Here is a 19,192-nt window from a genome sequence, read left to right on the forward strand (position 1 = left end):
AGATTGTGTTTTCAATAAATTGACAAGAAAGTCAAAACATTGCGAAACACCAATCTTTCTTCTAATCCAAGGGAGATCTTGAGGATGAAGATGGTCCTCGCCTTACATTGAAAACCATATGTAATGTAATGAAAACGGTTTGTACCAGTTTGCTGACCATTTCCACCGTACATATTCATCAAAAGAGTCCAAAATCTCAAACCGTAAGTACAGTACTAGGATCGACACACAGAGGGCAACATTATTCGAATGTTTGGTATTACTAAATCTAGTAGTATTACTTTTGTTCGATTTTCCATAACATACAATACAGTAAAATGCATGCATATGCACGCACACCATTGGAGTTCGTACTCCTAGCACGTACTTAGTATAGTGAAGAATGTACACCATTCGTATACTCAAGGCCTTTTACTGTAAGACCATAGCCATTATCTTAGTACAATCAACCTCTATCATACTCCCAAAGTCACATTATACATGATGTAGCCTAGCCTAGTCACAAATTACTGCAGTAAACACATGGGAATCAAATATGGCTTACTATATTTGTGGATGTAGCATATTTAAATGTGTATTTTATGTAACAGTGCACCTAGGTATATAACGAAAAAAATAATATTAGTCTGGTACAGGAATATTGGAAATAAGTATTTCTCACAGTAAGTGTAAATTCACTTCACTGTCAGTATTGAAGATGGACAGTTTTAATAAAAGAAAATAAGGCAATTATTTTTGCCAGAACAGAGGTATCTTTTTCTATAACTGTAGCCAAAGTTTCATTGCTCAATCAGAATTTGATTATATAATATCCTAGACAGATGATTGTTATGCAGTACCAGTATTTTTAACTCAGCCATCCTTACCTTTGTAACTTAATATTCCATTTTTTTTTTTGACTTGCAGATATCACTCAAATTTGGTTCTTCTGTCATTGTGAACAAAAACCTGCCAGAGTGGCTGATCAATCATGAATATCTTACCAAAGAAAAAGTTTGTACCATTTTACTTTCATAGATATTTATTCGTTGAAATGGGATAGAGTCACCAGAATTTTTTTTTTAAATAACACATTAAATATTCACAGATAAGATAAATACATGTCAGGCCATGTCTGTCTGTCAAAAAAAAATTAGGGATGCTGTAGGTGTGCTAAAAATGGCACTCCTGCAAAATATTTAAGTTGACTGTAAACTGCTGTTTACATTTGGTGTGTGATTTCAATGGCCCCCATGGTATAGGGTGTGTGTATATGAGGTACAATGTTAAAACATTTTCTCTGAATCTAGTCCTTGGTGGGTATGTTAAACATATATGTATGACCAAATAAAGCATGTGGTGATAATTCTCACGGTCATTTTTGGCTTCATTCCCACTCACCCCTCAGAAAAAAGGTCTGATAGTAGAATGTTTGTACGATGTGAAAGATTTCACAAAAATAAGTAATTGCAAGCCCCATATTCCATAGCAATTTTAAATACTCAATCCACTGAATAATTTGCAAAAAGCTGCAGATTCTTAATTGCTCGCCTGATTTCCAAGAAACAGCTATGACAGAAATTTTCCTGATGAATGAGTCTATGAACTCCCCAGATTTTCCCCACCAGACATTTAGTAGTGTTTGGTAGTGTCCAAGAGCTAGCATTTTCCAAAAGTAATTTTTGTAGAGTTTATGACTCCCCCAGCTCATTCCTAAGTATTGAGTATTGTTCAGTCATAAAAATAATTTGTGTCAGAGAGGACAAAATGGTTTAATAGTGGCAGCATGGTGCTTGCAGAAAATGTGTGCATGGGACCATATTGATGATGAGTTGGCAAAAGGAGGTAAAAAGGGATATAATATTGGGAAGAGATCAAAACAATACTGTACACATCTATACTGATCAATGTAAATTTGTTGCCTTTTGATGGAACTCTTTTGGGTAGATAATTGGCTTTCAGACAAGATGTCTTTTGCAATCAGACAAACACAATATAAAACAGCAATCAAACAAACAAACACTAGCCATGTAATTAATTTCCTGGGGTTTTTTTTTTCTCTCTTTTCTCTCCTCTTCGGAACAGTTGGCACGTGAGGAACAGAGATAACATAGAGAGGGTGAAGAAAGATGAAGCAAAAGCTGCAGAAGAGGAGAAGAAGCAGCTCACAAGAGCAGCTACCGCAGTAAGTGATCAAAATAATATTAAGTCATTTCATATTATCATCTACTTTGTAACAGTAAGTTTTTTCTTATGCAACATTTATCTTACCAAATATGCAAAGTTTTGCTCATTTTAGTGTTGTACAAAGGTTGACAGTGTTCTAGAAACACTTTTGAAATAAAAAACAAAATAAAAATTAACCTTTCATGACAACTAGAACAAAGGCAAGATTGCTAAATTGTCCCTTCTCTCAGTCCCAATCGCCTTCGATCAGATCAGAATTGGTGATGCATATTGGTTACTGTAGTATCATAATTCCACAATGGATAAAATATATATTATGATTCTACAATGTGGAAAAGTAAAGAGGGCCTGACAAATAAGCAGTTTGCTAACATTTGTGTTTTATTATTCTACAAGAATGATTTACTAGAGAGAGCTGGAAGGCCAACAGCTTTATGCTGATCTGAAATCCTGTCAATCGAACTTGCCCATATTTATTCCCATCTTCTTCTGCAGGAGAGAGAGGCAAGGACGAAATTTCTGCGAGACAGAGCTCATTCCAAGGGTGCCATCAGTTTTGTTGGGTCAGAGGTCGTACCAGTGAATGACACAGGTCAAAGTCATGTCAACTTCTTCAATGACCTAGAGGTAAAATCTTTTCTAGAACAAACTACGTATGAATAAATAATACATAGGCATAATAAATCTAACTTGAAAAGTACAAAGTTAAAGTTGACTACTAGTACAACATGTCCTATGCTCAGGTGGATCACGGAAGGAGCTTTAGAAACAATGACCCCAGCATCTGGGAGGCCATGTGTTTGAGCCCTGACTAGCCAAAATATTAAAGTCAGGACCAACTTCCAAAATGATGGGACAAATAAGAAAAATTAAGTAGAAATGAGGAATTGGAAAGGGAGTGATTAATGTTAAAGCTACAGGGGATTGAGTTGTCTCTGTAATACAAATGTGACTGGATTTAGATTTATTAAAATAAATACCTTCCAAACTGATATGGTTTCATTCTCAGCCACTTTTTAAGAACAACAACAAGTTTTTATCGCACAATTAAAGCATTACATTTATAGATCATTTGGAAACCAAATGTATTTTAGTTCATTTTTTTTTTATTCCTTTATAATGCGGAACAACATCTGTGATGCATCTCTCCTGGATAACTAGCAAAATTACTAACAAAATAATAGTGGAAAAGGAAACCATTGGTAAAATCCACAGTAGTGTACCTTGTTAAGTTCAAACTTATGTTTGAACCTAAATTTTTGTGCCATCCCCCCTTCCCCCCCCCCCCCAAAGGAATCAAAACCATTCAGAAAGACGACACAGGCTGTCTTCCTGGATACCACCTGTTAGGCTATGCAAAATTTATGCCTCCTCCCTCAAAGAAACAAGTATACCATTAAATCATCAGGATTAACTTCATTTCAGAAGGTGATCCTAGCATGGGTACATTCATCCCCTTCTGTAAAACTTTTTAATATTCAACAGAAAGAGACAAAGAAAGGAAATAAAGATCATGAAGCAGAAAAGAAGTCTGAACAAGAGGCCTGGGAGAAGAAAGTTGGAATTCTGACGCAACTGGGACAGACTGTGACTGATGGTCAACATAAAACGTTGGCGGACGGGCTTCGCATACCACTGCCCGAGGTGTAAGTGACCTCAGGCAGATAGTTAGGAATGAAAGTAAACTTAAATAAATGAAAAATAACTAATATAGATCTCGGTTTGCAGGAAATATTAACCCTGAAAATTGGCCAATTTATGTCTGTTTTGATTCTGATGCTAACTGTGGAGCAGGTTCAAAGGCTCAAACTTGGTCGAACCATTGCCTAGTAATGGTTGTGCCTTATACGAGTACAAAATATTGGACTCTAAAAACCAACCAGGTTTTCCTTGTGGAAAGAAGTTATCTACTAGAATGGCATTCCAACTAATTTTGCCATGATTAGGAGTTTTAAATTCCGGTCAAGGCAAACACTTCCTGTGATCTTTTGAATCTTGTCTATAACTTATCAGTCCATTTTCTGGCTATAAATTGCTTGTGCAGCTACCTAAAGAAGATTCCTGACTAATTAAGTCTGTTGATATATTCCATCATGAACCGTCAGCCACATGCACAAAGAGCAGGGTTCTTCTTTTCCCAAATGGTTGATCTTTCTCTAAAACTGAGCAAGTTTTGGATGAAGTTGCTGTTTAAATATAACCTTTTAGGATTTGTTTACAATTTAACTAAGAGCTCTGAAAGTCTTATGCAAAAAAAGGTTAATGTGAAAGTACATTTGCTGTGAAAACTGCTTGGGTTGAAGTCATGACATTTTTTTCCTGGTATGTTGCATGATGCTCTGAAGACAAAGGTTAATATCTGTCAGAGATGTATAGAATTAAGGAAATATTATACACACACAAATAACTAAATTTCTATTTCCTTTCTACAAAATATAATTCAAATTATTTGACTAATTTGGGTGTTATCTATATGAATTTGTCACATTTGTAGCGACCCTGACATCAAAAGAAAAGACTCCATGGACCCTCTGAACATGATGAAGAAATACCTCGGACATGGAGCACAAGAGGAAGGAAAGCTAACATCAAGAAAGAGAAGACACGAACCAAGTCAAGGAAATTCTTCCACTTCAGAGTCACAGGTTTGTCATAATTACCACCAGCCCAAGCCCACCTATGCCTGTGTTGTATTAGCTATTGATACCGATCTATAAACAGATGAACGGTTGGAAGACCTTGCTGAATTTCCCGCAAGCGTGTTTGCTAGTACCCCCTGATTTCTCACTATTGTTTGTGATATGGACAACTAAGCACTGCAGATCCATAAAGGCCCTTAACAATAAAATAAGAACCTCTGCTGATGGATTTTTTTATTTTTTACATCAGGGACATTTTATATTGTGACTTGATTACATTTATTTTTTATGTCATTGTTATGTTCTATGTCTTATTCAATATCCACAAATATTGAATCTTGCATGTTGTATTACATATTTGTATCCAAATGTATCTTAGCGAGGCAAGTATAGGAGCATTTGCACTGTTGATAGGGAAGAAGAAGGGGGGGCGGGTGTTTCGAGTGGAGCTGTGACCAAATGGTTGATGGCACCTACATATGTATGTGTGCAAGCTACTGGAAACTTGTGACTCACTTATGTGAAATATTGAACATAGATTGTTTCCACATTATTCAGAGTGAGTGACCCAAAGGTGCAGTTTTTGCGAACCAAAAAGCATAATTTGGGAAACACAAGTTAAGGTACTTAAAAAACAGTAGCTGGACTTTTTCTGATGCATGTTTCAAAAGATCTGGGTTATAGCTGATAGTCCTGACAAAATTTCCTACATGTTTGTCAACCACTGTTCGACAAAACCAGTTTAAGTTGGTGATAGAGCAGTTCTGTGACCTTAAAAGACTTGCTCATAATTTCCGAGACTAGTTTGCAAACTGTTGTATTAGAAAAATTAGGAGACTACGTGTCACGTTTAAAATCCAGATCAGTTGTAAAAATGTGACACATAATCATAAAAAAATCAGAAAAGCATCCCACTAGCTCAGTAAGAGGAAAGAAAACTGTGACAGTTTTAAGCACTTTGTGAACTTTTAACCATTTGTTTAATGATGCTTTGACTCACTTTTAGACAGTCCACTCATTTAGCAAATCTCGTTTGATATCATGACACCGACAATCTACTGCAGGAAAGGTTTGTGCTTGCTAAACAGTTGATAAGAATTCAATGTCAGTAAGGTAATTAGTAGAGAGGCATTAAACAAAACAAAATAGAAATAATAGCCAATTTACTCTCAGTACATGCACAGACACCCAACCGTCTTTATGCCTCAATTCCTTGAGTAAAAGGTCAAATGTGAAAGTTCAACCCATGTATATATGGACTAATTATTTGATTTTTTTTTTAACAATTCTTCTTAGTTATGTTAATAGTCAAATATGTTCTTAGTTTAAGTAATGTCGCCATCGTTTTTGGTGACAATGGAACGTTTATGTAGCAGCATAATTGAATGCTTGTGTTTTCCTACACTCTTGCTTTACGGTAAGGCAATCATCAAAGCTTAGTAAGTTAGTAACTATGTCTGGAAAATTTCTAAATTTCAATTGGAGGGAAAATATAGACTGGAAATTTTTAGTTTTGATAAGTTGACAGTCATTTCAATTTATTTGCATGATTGTCTGTATCTTTCAAGTCAAAAATTATTTTTTTATCTTTTATTTTCGGTTTATTACTCTTTTTTTCATTTCAATCATCTGATCTCTGATATGTAAATATAATAAGCGATATTTCTCATTCATATTTGCTATTATTTTGCAGGCAATGTCAACCAAGTTGGCCTATCAAAGTCACATCTCAGTGAGCCATCATCATTCTTCCTCCCGCGAGAAGAAACAGGAAAAGAAAGATAAAACGAAAAAACACAAAAGAAAACATAGACATAAACATAAGAAAGATAAAAACAAGGATACCGTTTCTCATTCTGTGGACATCCAGCAGTTACGCGCCGAAAGGTTAAAGAGGGAAGATGAGGAGAAGAAACGTGCGGCAAGGCTACTCTCGGGAAAAACCGACGATGTCATTCAGGAGGTTAGATTGACAGATGCACTTGACGGGAGATACAATGCACAGTTTCATCCTCATTTAGCACGACAGAGATTGTGCAATGACTTCAAGTTCAAATAAAGAGACAGTTATCGATAAGCTCGTTTTTCGCTTCAAGCGTTGACCATGGTCGTTGTCATGTGCGGATCGAAGGTATTACAGTAATGTAAGGAAGGAACAGTATGGAGCCTGCTCCTCCTTCCCCCCCATTCCCCCCCTCCCCCCCGCCATCCTTTTTAAATCTCTGCTCAGCCTAAATTAGGAGTTTGCATTTTTGCCAGTACATATATATACAACATGACTTTATTATTATATCATGAAGATATCAGAGATGTGGTATGGCACTTTAATACATTTCAGGAAAGATGAATATCATTGGGGTTTTTTTTTTCTTTAGAGGGGGAGGGCGGGGGATCATGGTTTGAACCTCAGCCACTTCATGATCAGGTTGACTTAAATAATATCATGACAATATTGGACTTATGATATGATATAACAATTAATACATTTTAGGAAATTTTAAAATGTGGAGAGCTTAATATCATTGTTTTGTTGTTTTTTTTGGGGGGGGGGAGGTGAGAGGGGTCATGGTTTTAGCTCTGATTTACAAATTACACAAATGTACCAGAAAATAGTTCACTGTCGACCTTGACAAGCCGAGATACAGATTTCACACAATCAAATATAATTGTTTACACCAAATACAATTCATATAGTGTCATTTTGGTTACAGCTGGTTCTGAAAGTCTTTGTTGAATACAAAGCAGCTACATATGTGTTTAGTGAATAATCAATTCACTCTTTTTGAACATTAGAATTGATTATATACATTAAGAGCTGTCTCGTAGAATTGATTATATAACAGCTGTCTCTTTTTACAGTTGGTATGTCACTGTAAGGTTTGTTGCAGCAACAAGTTCTGCCCAAAAAAATACACAAAGGAGTGAAGGTAGGGCACTTGTTGTATCTTGTTGTATCTGCGGGGTACATAATCAAAGGCGCACACTTTAATCCACACATGTATTCCCCTCAGCCCTCAAGTCCTTCATACCCCATTGATGTTATTGCATATTCCTGTATATCAATTAAAGTTTGAACACTGTTGGTTGTCTGGGAGATACAATATCAAAGGCGCGCACATTTTGATCAGACCGTTCCCTTACCACCTACCTCCAGCCTGCAATTCCTTCATACCATTGATGTTATTGCATATTCCCATTTATCAATTAAAGTTTGGACCTTATACGAATTTCGCTTAGCACAGTGCGTACTTAGTAGGATGTCATATTTTCGTATTTTGGATATCTGTAAAAAAAAAAACTATTTTCTTCCTTCCGCAAAACCCCAGAGGAGATTTGGTACATACAAAAGGATACATAAGAGCCCTTTTTTTACATAAAGTACAATGAAAGAACGGGGAAGGAGATGAAAAGCACAACAATAATTGTTTCTATCACATACTTTATTGCTGATTTCGTATAAACGGGATATTTTCTCTTCATCAAATAATCGAAATCGGCCCGATTATGAAAACAATAATCGGTATTTTCTGTTTTAGCATATTCGTTTGAACACTAATACGTTGTTGGTTATCTGGGAGGTACATAGTCAAAGGTGCCCACATTGTGATCAGACCATCCCCCTCCACCCACCTCTTCCCTCAGCCATCAAGTCCTTCATACCCTATTGATGTTATATTCCTATATATCAATCAAAGCTTTGAACCTATGCGTTAATCCAATCCACAACGCACTGCAGAACACAGAGACAACCCAATTAAGTTTGTATTGTCCCCCGTTATTACACTTCGAGTCTTCTTGGAAGGTGACCCTCTCCTCTACAGCAGTCCAGACAGGTGAGTTACTCCTGAAGTAGTCTGACCAGACATCAACATCATCAGCTCCTGAAATATGTCATGAAAGGAAGGGTAAGAAAATAATTCTGACTACCCAGCCTCCAATATTGTGCTATATGCGTGGTTTCCTTGGAGTCGAGTAACCAGTAAATTAGGGTTCAAACAATAGAACTGGAAAACATCATTTTAGTTGGTAAATGGATAAGATTATTGTATGCATGATCCGTCCTTGTCACCCTGTTCTCATCGATCCCCACCCCCCCCCACACCCTCTTTCACTCACCTCACCCCTAGCAATAGTTAGCAAAGCTGAGAGTCCCAAAGATCTACGTTTGTAATGGACGTTTGACAAATGTTAAATACAATATTTCAAAGTGCGAAATAACTTGTCGACTATTATTATTTATTTATTTTTCATGTTATTACCTTTCATCTTTTTTTCTCGTTATATTTTGGCTCAATTTAGTTGGCGTGGAAGGGCGTGAGGCCTTCTTAAAAATCACAGTATTTCCTTCGTTTTGAAATTACTCACATAAATTGCAGACAAACTAAAACATAAGATGAATGCACTGCAGTAAGGGTGGTGATAGGGTGTGGGATGATGGTGGAGGGGGAGGGGCGGTTATTATGGGATACTTACCTTTTACGCGACTGATTAGCATGTCCGGAATAATTCCATATCCAGCCCCACCTGTCGCGATGTAGTTATTGGTGACTATTTTATAAATCATGTCGTGGTCGATGGGTTCATACCGCGGTATATCGCAAGCTGTACACAGCACTTTCACACTTACGACTCTCTCGCCTGCTGGTTTCGTCAAGTCGTAAATAATCCGAATACCTTTTGGAAATTTCAAAATTAATCTTACAGCTTTTTTTTCATTTTAATTATCTTTATTCATGAAAATAATACAGTTTTGAAAACAGTACAGTTTTGACATTTTTCGAAACATTTACTAATCACAGAAGTAACATATAACGACCAAGTAGACAGGTAAAAGATAATTATCTTGAAATACCGAACATGGATGAATGATGACCGCGTACCAACTAATTAAGTTCTTTGGTCATGCAAAGTAAGACTATACCACTTTAAACATATCTTCCCTCGTTTTCCCCTCCCCGGGAGCACCCCTCTCGCCAAGCAACGTATACATGGTGTAATTGCACACTGACGGTAACAATATAAAAACTATGCTACAAAATTAAGTTGGCGGCTCGTTAAAATTATCTTGAAAAATCCCTTTGCAAAGAAATAGCTTCTCTGATTTCCATAAGGAAACAACGGGAAACAAGTTATGATTGTTAAACCAGTCACGATTTCTTAAATTGAGAGTTACTCGAGCCCCAATTCCATCTCCCGCCCTGCCCCCTCACCTATTGAGTGACTGGGGTAAATGGTGTGCTCGTACCTGCTGTCTGTAAAAATCCGCCGCTTGGTTCTCCATCCACTTCCAGATTAGTCACGGATACTTCGAGTACCAGAATGACGTCAGCTCCTCTTAGTTCTATGACGTCAATGGTATCACCATATGGTATCACATCCAGTACATCCTGATACGTCACGTAACCTAATATATAAAATAATATATAAAATATCTCTATATAAAATAATATATTAACTAGTATAACTCATCTCTATATAAAATAATATATTAACTAGTATAACTAATCTCAAAATAATATATAAAGTATGTTATAACGTATCTCTATATAAAATAATATATAAACTAGTACTAGTATGACGTATCTCTATATAAAATCATTTATAAACTAGTACTAGTATTACGTATCTCAATATGAAATAATATATATACTAGTATTAGTATAACGTATCTCTATATAAAATAATATATTAACTAGTATAACTTATCTCTATGTAAAATAATATATAAAGTATGGTATAACTTATCTCTATCTAAAATATTATATAAACTACTAACATAACGTATATCTCTATATAAAAGAAATATATAAACTAGTACTATAGTACAACGTATCTCTATATAAAATCATATATAAACTAGTACTAGTATTACGTATCTCAATATGAAATAATATATAAACTAGTATTAGTATAACGTACCTCTATATAAAATAATATATTAACTAGTATAACGTATCTCTATATAAAATAAATTATAAACCAATATAACTTATCTCTATATAAAATAATATATAAACCAATATAACTTATCTCTATATAAAATAATATTTAAAAGTAGTATAACGTATCTCTATATAAAATGATATATTAACTTGTGTAACTTATCTCTATATAAAATAATGTATAAACTCGTACTAGTGTAACGTATTTCTCTATATAAAATAATATATAAACTAGTACTAGTATAACGTATCTATAAAATAATATATAAACTAGTACAACGTATCTCTAAGGAAACTTACAGTTGTCGTACCACAGTTAATTGCTCCATTAACTTACACACTAAATTCGTCATTTTCCCAGGCCTCATCCAAGTTTTGTGATAAACTCAAATTAATAAATGCCCCACTTTTCATTGATAAAAACTAGGTTAGGCTGTACCCTTTCTTATTTTGACGTAAAAAAAGCACTTAAAAGTTCCCTTCTTTGAGAAAACTGTAGTTAGAAAGTGCGCTTCGCCGAGTTTGTGTCTCCGCCCCCCCCCCCACCCCCGCGCCCACACCACCACCACCAGATAAGCCTTTCATTACGTTTCAATGCTACTACTAAATTCCATCCTACTAGATTCACGCAAGTCGAACGATATGAAAATATATAGTTCCACTCCCCACATCCCAATGGTTCCCCTCCATGCTTCCACACTCCCCAACTCCCCGTCAGACTTACCCTGTGGTAAAGAAATTCTAAAGCTGTCAGCATTATAAAGTGCGATGGATGCCTGGGTCCATCCAGGGAATGATTCGTTACTAAGTTGATAGTTCAGCATAGCCTCTGCAAAATGAATACCCATATTACATTCCCCTCGTCCGCAAGTGTTAATGGATCCGTCCAGAGTGACCATTGAGTAGGCTAAATTACTGGCCATCAGCTCATCAACTGGACCTCGAAAGTTATTAAGTGTCTCTAACGCTCCGACATCTGTAAAACAATAGAATGAGGTTAGTGAAATTTAACAGGTTTTACAGCAAATACGATATAAAAAGAAGCCCGTAAAATTGCCACAACCGCGTCAGACGTGTTTACAGACGTCTATTAATGTTTTATTCTCTGATTCTGTTTTCCAGCATCGCCATCAAAGTATAACATTGTTAAGTTACTGAACGTTACCTGGAAATACAACTATCCCTTAGTTTCAAACATACCTGAGGAGAGGTGGATCAGTAGGGCACAGCCCAGGGCCCGGATTAATATAGGGGACATGGTAAATATATGCGATAAATAATACTTTGTTCTCATTTTCATAATATACCACAGAAAATGAAGAATACTTGAATAAGGTGGGCCGAATACCTTCTCCCGGGCTCCTCCAGGCACCGGACTTTTGAAGGTTACGTTAAGTAGCTATTTACGTCACGCAAAATCAACCACTCATAGTCTGAACTGAATCACGTTACCTTTCTCAATGTGGTTCCCCAATAGTAACGGATTTCCATTGTATGACTGAACTTGTCCTTGATCGTCAAATTCTACGTCAAGTCTTCCCAGATATTTACCGAACCTGTAGGCGGACACAACGAGTACCTTCCCTTCTGGATTACTGTCAGGAGTCACCACTATCGGGTAATCACCATATGGCACCTCCGAAGAAGGAGGCTCCCCTGTGGAGAGAAAAGTGTTTATGCGATGAAAAGGTACTGGCTTTTACACAAACAAATATACGAACTATATACGGTAACTTAATAATCAATTAATACATAGATGCATACAGGGTACCAGAACAAATAAGGTTATTTTGACCTTTAGTTCAAGTCTCCACAGTAAGGTTCTTATGCCAAATAATCTACCATGTGACGTAGAGCAGCAACCAATCAAAGCACTGGCTTCACTTGGAAATTGATTTGAACAAGAATATATTCATAGTACTTGTGGCTAAATGTGTAAGACTGCATTGACTCCTCCCATGAGTGATCATTCTGGACACTTCAAGAGCAAACTGCAAAAATAAGAAATCTTCCAAGCGAGATGATATACCAAATTGGAATTGGTCTCAAAACCACAACTTCTCAAAAGAACCAAAATTTCTTCCATTCCTTTGTACAGATGATTGAATTTTTTTTAACCAAATAAATTATAACAATTAACCGCAAAGTACAAGGTTAACAACACTTCCGTTGCAAAGATTTTCATGCTAAAAGTAGTCAATGGTGCGTTTCCAAATTTCCTGTGATTTGATTGCCATCATTGTCTGCAAACATTCTTGCATCTATAGTGCTCAATGAACACAACATAAAAGTAATGAACAACTTCATTTTAAGTTGATGCCCAGTGCAATCTAATGGAGTCCATGGTTATACTTCTACACAAGTTAGTTTCTGCGATCAGATATTGTTGCTATACGTAACTTGAAAACAGTTTGCGTTGTCAATGGTTACTGCCTTCATTTGCACGTATATACAAGGAAATATTACTACTCTCACCAGTGTATAGAAATGTATTTGTTCTTCCACCAACTACTACATCTACTCCTTCAACCTGCTGCGCTATTTCTTGGTCGATGGATATACCAGCATGTCCAACTGCTATGATCTTGGTAACCCCTTGCTGGTTGGTCAAACGATCAACCTCTTCTTGCAGGGACTCTATCACTGGTGCAATCTCTAAATTACCTGAGGTCAAAGGTTATGAGAAATGTTAAGGTTTGAAAATAACCTGCAACAAACTAAGAAGTTGTTTCAAGCTTACAACTGCATATCCTTCTCGACCCCTCACCGCCCCCCCCCCCTCCCCTCACCCTTCCACTCTCCACAAAGCAATAATTAGTCATTTATAAGTAAACTACACCTACAACCTTTACTCAACATATATGTTTTGTCTTATAGCTCTAAAGCCAAAACGGGCATTATTAATTCTACAACTATATGCAAAGAATTCAAAATATTACCACTCATCCTCAAACAATATTTACTGCCACCTCCAACACAGTTCTATACGTCACTGATTATTTTCATTTCCCTGCCTCTTAAATGTCTCGGAATAGACGGGAAGATTTCATCACACAAGAAGAGAAGTTTTAGCCAATTTTAATATAAAAGCATTGAAATTTAGCTTACATTCATATTGTATTTGTTTTTATTTTTTATTTTTGTAAACTGCCATTTGTAGGGATAACTTCCAATCTGTAAACGGTCATAATATGTGACGAAATTAGTGTGTAAATCTGCAACGAGGTGATTAATAAAAGGCCAACCATGCTTAGACTTCATCTTCTGAAATCGATATGAATTATGATATTATACACGGCAATATCAAAATATGTGTCCTTTACTAGATATATACTTTAATATACTATACTATACTATACTATACCGGTACTATACTATACTATACTATACCGGTACTATACTATACAATACTATACTATACCGGTACTATACTATACAATACTATACTATATGGCAACTGTACACTGGATGGAAGTCTATCTCAAATTTGATATTTAACGATGGCATAACAACGATCTAAGATACCATATATTTATTTCAGTATATTGGTTATTATATGTGCCAACCTGTGGTATAACTTTCAGTCCTGCCAGGTAGATATCTATCTATCATCATATGTTTACTTTTAAATCAAACAAACATTTACTCTATCCTTTGAACAATAAATAAAATCTTAGGCAAGATATAAATATAGATAAGGTTTCAGAAAGGTCAAACCGCTGGGGTTTTTTTTGTGTATAAGTAAAGTAATTACTAAATTATATCAAATCTGCTGAAATTCCGGGGGACGAGTCTGTAGGGGGGTGGCAATTCAAAAAGGACCTTCACCCATGTGATTATATTATGCCATACTCAGTGGAAGGCTCATGTAGTTGTGAAAGGCTCGCCCGCTCCCCCTCCTTGTGACGGAAAATTTTACATGTCATATTTTTTAACTTATATAATTTCATGTATAAGTTATATACTTTAACACTGTAGTGGAAAGTTCGAAATGAGATGTCGAAATTTCCACTAGCTCGTACCCAATTCGACTGTTTAAATCGATAAAAGACATTTAAAACAGAAATAAGAAATTTGAGATAAGAGTTGAAAGTTGAAATTAAGATACCAATATAAGTCGAAATTTGATACAAACAGTTGACATTTTGGTGAAAATCGAAATTTTGAGAAAAACAGTCGAAATCAGAAGTTTAAAACGATGTTTATTCATTAAGTTGACATTTCGTGGGACTTTCGATTTATAAAAAACAGAAATTCAAGAATAAATTCAAACTAGAATGAAAACCAAACGACTTAACTGATCCACCCTCAGTCCCATTCCACTCATATGATTGTGACGATGTGACGTAAAAATGTGTATCACGAGGCTCGTTGCAAAAAGGAACAGATACTACACATGCTGTAAGCCAAAATGCCAAAATAGTATACGTCAGTTCACAATCATCGTCTCAGCCACCCAGCCACCCCTCCACCCCCCTTCCCCTTCCTGATAATAGTTACGTAACACAGATAGCTGCAGCTAAACCTATAACTCCTCAATGATATATCAAGTACATACATGCTTAATGTCTCAATGTGTGTTTGCCAAATTTTAACTTCGACCTTTCCAGCTTACTGCCCTAAAAGCTCAGTGAAAATAACACTGTTCTATGCAATTTTCATATCAATATTCATTATTTTTATGGAGTTATCTTTCGGTAAACATTTTGAATAAAATTAGTCCGTGGATTCTACAAACTACAAACTCAAAATTTGCATGCCCCGCCCAACAGATCATGCGCCAATCAAATCTCTCTGTTTTGTTTACGACCAAGTTAGGCGGCTTAGGCCTTTAGGACTAATTTCAATTTCGTGGCTATAGCCAGTGTTAGGTTTCTTCTCTTGAATGGTATCTTTATTTTGGTCTTACCGATGTAGCCCTGCGAAATTGTGTTATTTCTTTCCATTGCAATGAATAAAGAGGTGTTTTCAGAAGTTTCCTCGGTGGAATTGGGTAAAAAAAAGTGGACGGTACGAGTATAAGTTACATTTGTGTAATGATTAACATGTTGATATGGGCGATTGCAACAGCTTTTTTTTTAATTAAATCCACCGGTCAGAGTGCATTTAGAATATACACAGTCACAGTCCCGATGCAAGGGGACTGGGGCTAAGAGCGGATCAGTCGTTTGGTAGTTTGGTTTTCGTGCCCAGGTTCTTTCCTGGGTGACTTTTTCTTAAAAAGTAGCATTTAGAATATAAAAAAAAACATTAAATCTGCTTCGGAAGTTAGTCCGAATTCATCGCCAAACACGTATTGAGACTTTAACCTTTGATACTGTATCTGACATGTTGATGGAAGTAATCTTTTATCAGTGTCTTGCAAACATGATCCATTGAATTCCGTTAAACTTATTTACATAACAATGCATGATCAGGACGGACTGTATATACGGTAAATATTGATGAGTTTATGCACACAAAAACTAGTATACCTTTCAATTCATTCTGGTAACGATTGTATCAGAAATTTTGCTTCACATGTTAGCCAGCTGGCCTATGAAAAGTTTAAAGTCTCCACAAACATATAACTTAAGAGTAAATTCTCAACCTTCTTGGAAGTTTTCAATTAGACAAAGATAACGCCATGATCTATCTCTTCGTGATACCTTTGTCTAATATCGTGTATAGGCCTATATAGTATTATCTTCGTCTTGTCATACTGCACTATAGGTGTCCTATCACAATCAATTGCTCCATTGACTTGAACACACTAAATTCGTCACTTTCCAAGACCTCTAGAGCAAACAGGTATAGATGGAGTCAACTGACATTATCCTACCCTCCATTTTGACTATAGCTGATGGCTTAGATTATCGTGGCGTTTACAAATTTACAAATCGTAACAGTCTAGATTTTGAGCTGGGAGAGGTGAACATTTAGCATAGTACTCCCCACCCTCTCACTGTTTCATACAAGCGCAAGCTCTATTGTGAGGTCTTCTCTCCTCTAACAATAGAGAGGCAGAGGGGCGGAGGGGCGGAGGGGCGGGGGGTTGGAGGCGTACAATATCCACACGGGTTTAAGGCGGGACGAAAATGTTGGATTTAGTGCCCGCTAAAGCAATTGATATTGTGTACGTTGAGTTAAATAAGGGTAATGGTTTTATTTTCAGTCCACATTTGGGTGGATTGTCGGACCCTTTCTCTCCCGTTCTTTACCTTTTGTTGCCACAACAATGAATGTAAAACTATTATGCAATTTACCTGTTCTGGAATATTCTTTATTTGCTGGGTGTGTATATCCTACGATCCCTACCAATTCACCGCTGATGTTGAGGACGGTGCTACACGGGATCAGGTTATCGAGTAGCGGTTCATTTGTCGCGTCGATATTACAGCCAAGTGCAGGAAACGTCAGAGATTCCAAAAAGCTCGCTAGGCCTTCAACATCAACATCAAAGTCATGGGTACCAATACCCTGTGTTGGGGCAAGAAACGTATAGACGTAATCAATTGATTACAAGTTTATTTAATTTATAAATTACAAAGTGGTTAACAGCTGTCGACAAACCGATTGGCTGATTACGTCCCCAAATCTTTGCTGAGAGATGGTAGTTAAAGGATGTGGTGGGTAGGGGTAGGGGTTGGTCACTGTACAGTTGTGAAATTGATGATTATCATATTTCAATAACAGTGAAGCATAATGCAACCTATGTGGGCTTCTTTGTTTTCATTTGGTGAAATCTTTAATTCTTGGATTTGATATTATTTTTTTAATCATTATTTAAAATACTAGCAAATAACTGGAAGAATCTAAAGTAAATTCATTTCTTAACGTCCTCTAAAAAAGTTGCCAAATATGACTATATTAATGACCTACATGCGTTGAAACGTCTCACGAGTGCCGTGTTCACAAATTGCGGAATTGTAGCGTAATATAAACACATTTACTGGACTCCCCCGCCAACCCCCCCCCCCCCCCTCCTCACAACCCACCTCTGAACCGCCCTCCCGCCAAGTTTTACTGTTTGAAATGTTGAAATACTATCTAATCTGCTCTCTAATATGTAGGTTTTTAATCACGCCCACCACAACTACCCCCCACCCCCCCCCATCCCTCTCTCCCTTGTCAAAGCAGTCATTCAATGGACGAATCAGTGAGGTAAAAGTCTTCTATTGATTACGATATAAATGCGTCTGTTACAAACATTCTGGGTAACATTGACACATCTTTAATCTCATATCCATTATGACCAATTTAATTACTCTTTGCTACCCCCCCCTCACACCCTCCCATCCCCAAGGCTTCAAATACAATCATTTTATACAATCAAGCAATATAACGACATCATTTGCACTAGTCTGTACTATATAAGCAGTTACCAGTTATTATCTCTTACAATCACATATTTCTACCCCTCACTCACCCCCCCCCCCTCCGAATCCCACCCGCCCCCACACACAACCATGTTATGGCACCCTAATATTCTAATGAAACAAAGCACAAACTTACGATTGCATCGTAACTCATATTGTTCATGAACAACGCCGTCTGTGATCCACGATAATAGTTGTACCAAGCTGTCCCCTGAAATCTGTCCCCTGCGTCCAGGAGGATCACATTTCCTGTTTCCTTTCGGATTTCTTTAATAGCTGATATTCGTCTGGCTATACCTCCGTAACATTCACCGCTTTCTTGATATTCTTGAGTACATTTGTCAAAATCACCGGGTCCGAATTCATCAAAACGACTGTGTTCATCGTTTGTATGTAAAATGGTTAAATTAAAGTTAGCTTCACTAATAGTTACAAAAGATACTAGAAATAAGCTGCAAAGGAAACTAGCAGAACGGATGAATTCCATGTTAGGTATATAGAACTATATATAGTTTTATCGATAGATTTAGCCCGATGAATGACTGCTACATACGCTAATCATTACCATTGTATTGTTTTTATAAGCGAGGCTGAAAGCAAGTAGGCCTATATGTTCACGTCTGTCGTAGTGTTAGTTAAAGTGTTAATGATTCACATCAGCGTGGCTTAGTACGAAAAACTTAAGGAAGAGAACTGTTGCCATCCTAATGGCAAGGTTGAAGTTAATAACTTGGGTATTTGACGCACTATTATCGATAAATCACGCTGAAGAAATATTAACATGTTTATTTGTAATGACGTATTCCCATGATATAAATTGACTCGGGTTGTGGCCCTTCCCCCTGGCACCCCTCTAGTCAGGTCTGTACCCCCCCCCCCCCCATTTCAAAACAAGAGACGTATTACCGAACACAGCACCTTGAAGCTGTAGGTAAGGACTAATCTTCATCAACTAATTATCTCTATATTGTATCTTGTATTTAATGGGGGATGAAAGTAGGGCACTTTTTCATATTTTAATGGAGCGATGTTATGTTTTCTTCACAGAACTGCATGTATGGTCATGAGAAACAACTCATAACCCTCT

General features: G+C 36.7%; 2 protein-coding genes across 2 annotated transcripts; one reads left to right on the plus strand and one right to left on the minus strand.

Moving 5' to 3' along the window:
• The first annotated feature begins 4 nt into the window (after window positions 1-4).
• LOC139965517 (leukocyte receptor cluster member 1-like) lies at window positions 5-7,322 on the plus strand. Its single transcript, XM_071967954.1, has 7 exons — window positions 5-203; window positions 907-993; window positions 2,065-2,164; window positions 2,662-2,793; window positions 3,652-3,812; window positions 4,661-4,811; window positions 6,499-7,322. The coding sequence occupies exons 2-7, from the start codon at window positions 971-973 to the stop codon at window positions 6,862-6,864; spliced, it is 933 nt and encodes a 310-aa protein (XP_071824055.1). The 5' UTR covers window positions 5-203; window positions 907-970; the 3' UTR covers window positions 6,865-7,322.
• Window positions 7,323-7,353: 31 nt separating this feature from the next.
• Window positions 7,354-18,742, minus strand: LOC139965515 (snake venom 5'-nucleotidase-like). Its single transcript, XM_071967952.1, has 8 exons — window positions 18,242-18,742; window positions 16,993-17,206; window positions 13,223-13,411; window positions 12,200-12,403; window positions 11,472-11,723; window positions 10,051-10,209; window positions 9,279-9,479; window positions 7,354-8,686 (listed from the first exon to the last, which is right to left on the minus strand). The coding sequence occupies exons 1-8, from the start codon at window positions 18,590-18,592 to the stop codon at window positions 8,484-8,486; spliced, it is 1,773 nt and encodes a 590-aa protein (XP_071824053.1). The 5' UTR covers window positions 18,593-18,742; the 3' UTR covers window positions 7,354-8,483.
• Between the last annotated feature and the right edge of the window lie 450 nt (window positions 18,743-19,192).

This window comes from Apostichopus japonicus, chromosome 3 (assembly GCF_037975245.1).
Source record: "Apostichopus japonicus isolate 1M-3 chromosome 3, ASM3797524v1, whole genome shotgun sequence".
NCBI classification, from domain to species: Eukaryota; Metazoa; Echinodermata; class Holothuroidea; order Aspidochirotida; family Stichopodidae; genus Apostichopus; species Apostichopus japonicus.

Bases quoted from the DNA above. Each gene is read 5' to 3' on its own strand.
- LOC139965517 (XM_071967954.1), top strand. From the start codon at position 971: ATGAATATCTTACCAAAGAAAAA. The intron at 2,165-2,661 runs GTAAGTGATCAA...CTTCTTCTGCAG, and splicing joins TCACAAGAGCAGCTACCGCA to GAGAGAGAGGCAAGGACGAA. The intron at 3,813-4,660 runs GTAAGTGACCTC...TCACATTTGTAG, and splicing joins CGCATACCACTGCCCGAGGT to CGACCCTGACATCAAAAGAA.
- LOC139965515 (XM_071967952.1), bottom strand. From the start codon at position 18,592: ATGGAATTCATCCGTTCTGCTAGTTTCCTTTGCAGCTTATTTCTAGTA. The intron at 13,412-16,992 runs GTAAATTGCATA...CTTTGACCTCAG, and splicing joins TAAAGAATATTCCAGAACAG to GTAATTTAGAGATTGCACCA. The intron at 11,724-12,199 runs GTAACGTGATTC...ATTGTTTTACAG, and splicing joins GGGGAACCACATTGAGAAAG to ATGTCGGAGCGTTAGAGACA.